The sequence below is a fragment of the Corvus brachyrhynchos genome, unplaced genomic scaffold (genome assembly GCF_000691975.1).
Source record: "Corvus brachyrhynchos isolate BGI_N302 unplaced genomic scaffold, ASM69197v1 scaffold31, whole genome shotgun sequence".
NCBI lineage: Eukaryota > Metazoa > Chordata > Aves > Passeriformes > Corvidae > Corvus > Corvus brachyrhynchos.
Genome location: NW_008236196.1, coordinates 2,502,974 through 2,510,886, shown reverse-complemented (window position 1 = coordinate 2,510,886; position 7,913 = coordinate 2,502,974). Strand labels below are relative to the sequence as shown.

The window sequence follows — 7,913 nt, the reverse complement described above, 5'->3', positions numbered from 1 at the left end:
CCGAGGCAGGCGGGGCGAGCAGGGCTACAGCGTAGCGAAAGCTCGAAGCAGCAGCGGGGCAGGGCAGCCACAGCCCGGTCTCCAGCAGGGCAGGGAAAATGGCTTTTGGAGTCCCGGCGTTGCTTCCAGCAGGAAGAAAGAACGGCCAAAAAGAAAGAAGCAGCAGCTCCTTTCTCTGCAGCTTCTCTCTCCGGACGCTCCGAGCGAGCTGACCCCACACCCAGGTGTAGACAAAGGAGTAGCCAGGCCCGCCCCACTCCCCTTTTTGTCTTTCTTAAGTACAGCTATTTGTCCCCTAGCAACATGCATATGGGAGAAAATTCCTTTAACAGGAAAAAAAACTAAGACTAAACTAAAACCCCAACACCTAGTTTTCATAAACGATGAAATAGTGAGCAGGACTCTATGCCCCAAGCAATGGTGCAAAAGGCCTTGGGAAAACCAAGTTTGGAACCAAAACCACAATGCAGAATTAATACAAAATAAAATATGAAGTCAATTCTCAGGCTGGGTATAGATTCCCACCAGTGCAATGCTCCTGGTCAGCTGCCTCCTGGGTGGTAGGCAGCAGCCTCAGGCTGCCCCTGTGTGTTACACAGTACGCTGTTCTAGCGTCCTCTACCACCAGCCAGAAAGTACATGGGAAACTGAACTAAAAAACCTGCAGAAGGGATGCATCCATCACAGCTGACACAGATGAAAAAAAAGGATGCAAGGGTATTACTAAAAGGACAGACAATTAATAGATTCCTCCACATAACCGGAGAATGAATATCTTGCTTCTAAAGAAAGGCTGAAAGGCCTTTAAACTTACCATGACCAGGCAAAACATAAGTATATGCTGCCATTTGTCTTGGGATAGACAGGCAGGAATTCAGTGTGGTAACAGGATTAAAATCCAGTTGTAACATTAGATTCTCATGCTCTGAAGTTTGTCACAAGTAAATCTTTGGCACCTGATAATGATTTCTGTGGCCCGAACTGCAAAGAGAAGTGATTTTTGAGCATTCATTCTCTGAAACGTGCACAAATAGACTGGAGGGCCCAGACTCTTGATGGTCCCTTTAACATTCAGCTGCCCTGACAAAAATAGATGCAATTGTCTCAGGTGAGCGACTATCCAGCTAAAGGTGTTGACTCTTCTTATGCAATATCTGTAACTTGTCTAGGTTTCTTGCTCAAAACCCTTCATTTCTGAAGGAATAGGGAATGAGTTTCCTTGCTTCCAAGGTTAATGAAGAGTCAATTTCCTTCAGACTGATTTTTACAGTGTGGGTCTCCAAAAATACCCAAAATGAGAGCAGAGCAGAGAAGTGGGGCTTCTACAGAATAGAAGAGCAAACTGGATCAAGTAACTTGTGCTGACTGTCTAAAACCCAGAATGATGCCTTGCCAAGTTTGATGAAAGAGAGCTAACATGTTTTCAAAAGAGAGAGGAGGACAAGCAGACGAAAGCAACTGAATGGATATTTGCACCCTTACAGGATGTCTTTAAGACTGCTGACAAGAAAACAATGAGGGGTAAGAGCTGGCACACACAAGACAAGTGGCCACTGTACCAAGTCAAACAGGCAGATTTGCAACTTCTTCTAAGTAGCCACAAAAGACTCAAAGCAGGCCAAAAACAGTGCTGGAATTCTTAACTGTAGATGACTGCTGAGCATCTCTGCACTAAACACAAAGGAGAAGTCATAAATTGCCAAACAGATTAGCAACAATCCATACCCAAGTCTTCCTTGGAATCTGCCAGAGGCAATTCTGTGAAAGAGGCCAGGTATCAGTGAGTTTATCTTCATAGCTCACGTAGTTTATGACTCACCAAACAGCTGAAATGAACACATTTAGCCAACCAAATTATTTAGGTACCTCAAACTTTCAGAGTGAGAGTATGACTGTTCAGATTTCTCTTCACTGCTGAAAGAATCAAGGAAGATAGTACCAGATAGATGAAAAGAAAGTTAGTGGCTCCTAAAAATACTGATGTTTCCTTTACTGTTGGAGAAAGAATGTATCAAAGGATCTTGCTATGATCCAAAATGGTTTCATTACCTCAACCTACCTTACTGACTTACAGCCAACTATTAGAAGTTTCAATTTCCTCCGTGACTGGAAACTGAAAGGGACTTTAAGAGATTTAGAAAGACTCTCAAACCCACAAACCTAGCCATCCTAAAATCTTGATTTCCAGGCAGCACTATCCAGAAGGTGATGTGTACCTGTTTCTTTGACATTCCTTAATTGTAAGGTTTAGAATAAAAAACAAAATGCAAACAAAATTGCTTGTTGAAACAAGACTCCAGGGCTTGTGGCTGCTACTCTGGATTCAGTACTGCTGAAAATAAGAGAATAAAGAGCTATGTGTAATCCGTGCCTCCTCCCTTCAAACTAAGGCACATTGTTCTTCAAAGACAATATACAGTAACAAGACTATATTGTAGTGCTGAGTTGTTGCAAGAGGTGGGAAACCCTTCTGAAAACTCCTTAAAACTTTCTTATGGTAGGACTGAAGGGCCTTTTAAAGACCTTTAGGTTGACTAGGAAGTTATCTCAGTGTCAGGGTTGGACTACGTCAATTAACAATTTTGAATGCTGACAAGAGTGGAAACCAGGGCTAATTCAGCATCCACAGAATTCTCATCATTAAGTAAAAAAATTAGGCTGTCTTTCATATCAATACTGGAGCTGCATTTGGCAGCCCCTGAGGAGAGGCAGGGAGACATTTCTGAGCACCACAACCAGTACTGTTGACTGAAGCCAGGCAGGACAAAAACACAATCCTGGTTGTCCTTCCCTTGCCATTTTTCATCAGTGGCAGAGCTGTCAGCACTAATACTGGAGATCATTTGGATGAGTTGAGCTTCTACAACAGACTCTCAAGTGGCCAAGCCAGAGCTGCAAGAGGAACAATGTCCTGATGTCCATCTTTTTATCAATCCTTGAGGAGTGTGATGCTTGGCACTCTGAGCGCCAGTTAATGGTAAAGATGGGGTGGCATACTCCTAGTATGTAAGCCACTTCTGCTTACATACTAAGAAACAGCCAGTTTTGGTGCCCATCTCAACCAGTTCTGAGGTTGATACACTCAACTGCTTTTAGCAGAAATATCTAAAATTTCAAATCCCTCTCCCTGCAACCAGGGAATTCGGATAAAACCCATCAAACTTAGTACCCTCCTATTCCCCCTCGCCTCCACTGAGGCTATATAAAATGCTCGTTACACAGCTCAGTTAAGCAGGATCATATGTTCCAAGTGACAGACAGATGGAAGATTATTTTTGAAGAAATCATTGGAAGATAACAACTTTAACAGAGGAAGGCAAACATGAGAAGGAAAAGGCACATTAGAGGCCTTTTTAAACACTAAGAAGCAGAGCATCAATATATACACAATCACCACAAAGAATAGCAGCACATTCCATTCCAAATAACAGCTATAGAGTATTAACCAGGCAGACTGGCAGTCTAAAATTAAATGGAAAAGAAACTTTTTATACAGTATTATAAGAAAATATTCTAAATCATACCTCAGGTGCCAGGTATTCTGGAGTACCACAGAATGTTTTCATAGTTGCTGCGTCTGTGATTCCTTCTTTGCAAAGTCCAAAATCTGTAATTTTTATGTGTCCATCTTTATCCAACATTAGATTTTCTAACTGTGTGTTGGGGAGAAAAATATTCCCTTAGTATTTCTTAACAGATTGATGCATTACATCAATTTTGTAAGAAAAGAGTTATTCCCTGCAACAGAATGTAATTCATTTGTAGTTAAAAAAAAAAAAATACAGCATTTACTATATTACGGCATTTAACAGTGTTTACTGCCATACAAGTTACATGATTATTTAATGCTTTAACACAACTTACAATAGTAAATCTCCAGTCAATGACCTCATAGGTTTCCTTTGCTCTAACATGACATCCACTGATCAAGATACCTTTTATTTTCTACACTGTCATGAAACAGTATGTATCCATAAATCCTTAAAATACCCCCATCTTCCAGAACTTTTTCAATAATAGACAGAACTAGGGATAGGGCAGCTCCTGATAAAAAAGCCCCTGAGGTAAATTCTTCCTTGTCTACTTGCAAAGGACACTTCTTAAATGGTGAATATATACCTCTGCATGCTTTGCATTGCTTTTTAAATATATGATTCTTGCTTTGAAATGTGAAAACATTCAAAATAATGCCTAATATCACGTTCCCAAAAGGTTTTCATCAGCCATACTTGAAATACAGATAGAATTGAAATTTTTCTCAAGAGAAAATTGTTTGGGTTTTTTTCAAATTATAAGGTATGTAGTGAAAGTACCAACAAGAACAATCATAGCCCTGTCTTTCTAAGTCTGCATAAAGCCTGAAATACAATTCAAAGGTATAGATTTTCTGTTGAGTCTAAGTGTGTTACAAAGAAAATGTAGAATAGATAACACAAGAAATAGAAGATTAATGATGTCGAACTCCTCTTTCCTTATTATTTAGAATTTAAATTAAAAACTGTCACCAATCATTCCTTGACCAGACAATTCCATTTTCCCAGGATGTCACAGCATTTCACATTATTACAACAGATTCTGCTACAAGCAGGTAACCCAGAATTTTGTTTTCTGTTTGCCCCCCTGAGCAGAACTTGCCTACCATTGCCTCCTTCTCCTCGGTTCCTGTACAAAGGATTGCATGAGTGAATTCCATTACTGTGCACGTATAACAGAAAAGCACAATTTCCTGTACATGAAATTAAAGGCTTGACACAGAAATAAAATTGTCTCATCATGGAATTTCGAGGTTCCTCCCACACAAGTTAGAAAATGTTCCTGTTGAAAACAGAGGTTATTTTTCCATAGAACATAGTTATAATGTGTCACAGAGTACCTGGAGCAACAGAGTACCGGGCAACTGCATATGCTGGCAAGTCTAAGACAAACTACATTCCATTAATAGAAATCCTTCCCAAGATATAAAAAGACAAAATAATTTTTCTGTCTTTTGAAATCAATGCCAAAATTCTTTTTCTGTTGAAGTATGCTGAATTGTTCTAAATGTTTCCAAAGCATACAGAAACACCTCTTTGCTGAGATAAAAAGAGTGCAGTCACATTGTCCCAATTCACCACTTCCCTTGTTTAGGGACTTTGAGAATTGTATTTGATATTTGTGCTGAAATCTAAGTTAAGTTATGAGTAACAGGGCAGGGAGTGGGGAGGATGAGGATCAGAAGTTTAAATCTCCTCCAAGTGTTGCTACTATGGTATCCTGTTTCATTTTTTAATCAAGGTAAAGTCAGGGAACGTACCCATCTAGAGATTACTATATCAAATGACTTCCTCTAGCACACACAGAACTTAAAACTGAACACAGAATTTTTTTTTCCCCATTAACTCTGAATAGTGCAACTTTATAATTACTTTGTGTTTGTCCCCATAGTCTCTGCAAAAACAAAAATTTGATTACTTTTTTTTCTTTCTTTTTTTACCTTGAGATCACGGTACACAATCTTCCCAGAATGCAGATAGTCCAGGGCAGAGACAATTTCTGCACCATAGAAGCGTGTGCGGTCCTCTGAGAACACCCGCTCTCTCGACAAATGGAAAAACAGCTGCAGGGTAAACAGCAGGGACAGGATTGTAATAATTACTGATTTAGTGGGGGAAATTAACACAAACATAAAACACCTCTCATCACCATATTGTGATGATAGATAGTGTACTCTCAGTGGACACTCAGCACTCTTAGACAGCAGCTGGCTTATCTTTTCCAGGTTTCCAAAGGGAGAAAGCGAGCTGTTAAATCAGCGTTTTAATCAATATACCAATCTTGTTTAAGGCATTCTGCTTGCTACTCATTTAACCTTCAGTTACCAGAGGAAAAAAAAAAGTATGCAACAGCATCATTCTGTTCTTTTCCCTCTGCCACTTCCTCAGATTTTTGCTTTAAGCCACTGAGAAATATCACTAAAATGTACAGATTTGGGGTTTTCTTCATGTTTTTCAGTGCTTTAGTAATTTCTTTGAACTGAAAAAAAGTCTAGTTCTTCAGTAGATTTGGACTGAACAGGTGAACTGGCATTTTACAAACCACATGTGCATACTGCTAGCAATAGTGGCCACTAGAAAAAGCAAATCAACAACTGCTTAGGGCTTATAAAAACAAATCTATGCATTTAGTGTACTTCTTTGCTACAATGTAAACATTGCTTTGGGTGTTTTGTCTCTTCCTTAACACTTTCAAAGTAACAGCACTTTGCAGACCCTTTAAAGCCTTTCAGCAAAAAACAATAGTCACTATGTACTGCCTGTAATTTCAGCTGCAACGTGTAAGATGAAACTCTGTAAGGTTGTCAGTATCTTAATGGATAAAACATCATCCTCAGAACTTGGAACAACATCTAAAAAAGCACATTTTGGCTATTCAATTCAAATGTTTTCTAAAATGGTGAGTTTTAATTACTGTTTAAAGCACGTTGGGGCTATTCCTCAAGCAAAGATTAGTGAGTATATTTCTGTATTCTTCTTAAAACCAGATCGGCCCTGTAACAATGTTTTTGGCTTCACCACAGGAGCTAACAATCAGCAAAATACAAAATATGTTATCATTTATAAATTAAATATAGACAGTGAAATCCACAACAACTATGCATGCTGGGTTTTTTTCACTGTTTAAAGTATCAAGTAGATGAGAATTCTGAAATTGCAAGGTAGGTTAAAAAGAAACCCAAAAGCTAACCAATAAAAAAAAGCCAATTATGTGCTTAATCTGTCTTTATCACATCCTATTTTATGCCTTTAGAAAATCTACACCATTCACATGGCACAGAACAGTGGAGGAATTACTGCAGCTATTTTCAGTGGGTGGACTTCCGGATGTGGCACTTGGGGATTGGGTTTAGGGGTGATTATGGTGGTGCTGAGTTGATGGCTGGACTAAATAATCTTGAAGTTTGCTTCAAATCTTGATAATCCCGTGACTTTTCGAAACATAATTAAAAAGTCACTGCTATGAACTAGAAGGCAACTTCTTTCCTGAGAACTGTAATTCACAATAGGTGTATCACCTTTGTCTTAGCTTAAACAAACTTCCCAGAAAACTGAGCCTCTTGGCAGCATATATCTGTATAAGCAGAGACTTCACAGAACACAGAAACTGCACTAGGATTTAAAGAAAATATTTAAAATTTTGTTCGTTGTATCTGGATTCCCCTTTCAGCTTCTTTTCCAGTGCTCAGGACACCCTGAATAAAAATGGCAAACCTGCATGACAAAAAGGATCTTTATTTTGTAGGTGTGTCTGTTGCTCCTGTTGCTTGTTCCCCTGCTTAGGCACCAATCTCTGGTGGGAGTGAGCCCTCCCTGTAGTGACTTGGTCTCTGTACTGATGGCTGCCTAATGGTCAGTGCAATCACAAGACTCATCCACACTAAGCAACCAAGTCTCACTTCATTAAATGCCTCATGTATTACCAAATTGGGAAAAGAACAAGTACATTTCCCAATTTGGGTAGTCCTTTCCACACATTTTCACAGTATTTAAATAGAAAATAAATACCGCTAAGTAGAATTATATTCACATAAAGCAAAAACAAAATTTATGTAATTTATGCTTTTATGTCTGTTTCATGGTCTCTTTCATAAATAATGAGCTAGTGTTACTCATTTTTAAGAGGGCTTTTTTGTTTTGATGGATTGAAAGTAATTAAAAATGTAGGTCAACACACTCTGAAAATTTATAACTTCCAGTTAGCTCTACATTCATATCTATTCTAAAGGACTACTGCAATTTTCTCTTTGAAAGAGACTAGTCCAGTAGCTGAACAGCAGTCTTAGAAAATTCTAAAACTTCAGGATACTTGACACCAACACATTTATTTTAGTTTCCATTAAAAAAGTGGCCTAAATCTGAATCTGAAAGTTGATAGCC

At 38.8% G+C, this 7,913-nt stretch overlaps 1 protein-coding gene across 4 annotated transcripts in view; it reads right to left on the bottom strand.

The window, feature by feature from the left end:
- Positions 1-7,913, bottom strand: part of AKT3 (AKT serine/threonine kinase 3) — a 142,765-nt gene that overhangs the window by 36,681 nt on the left and 98,171 nt on the right. For all 4 annotated transcript variants that reach the window (XR_001863955.1, XM_017740264.1, XM_008639955.2 and 1 more), the window contains 2 exons: positions 5,474-5,596; positions 3,525-3,653 (listed from right to left, as the gene is read on the bottom strand). Coding sequence is in view for 3 of the 4 variants with exons in the window: in XM_017740264.1 (XP_017595753.1) it covers positions 3,525-3,653; positions 5,474-5,596 (252 nt within the window). In the remaining variant the exon portion in view is untranslated. The remainder of the gene's footprint in view (positions 1-3,524; positions 3,654-5,473; positions 5,597-7,913) is intronic.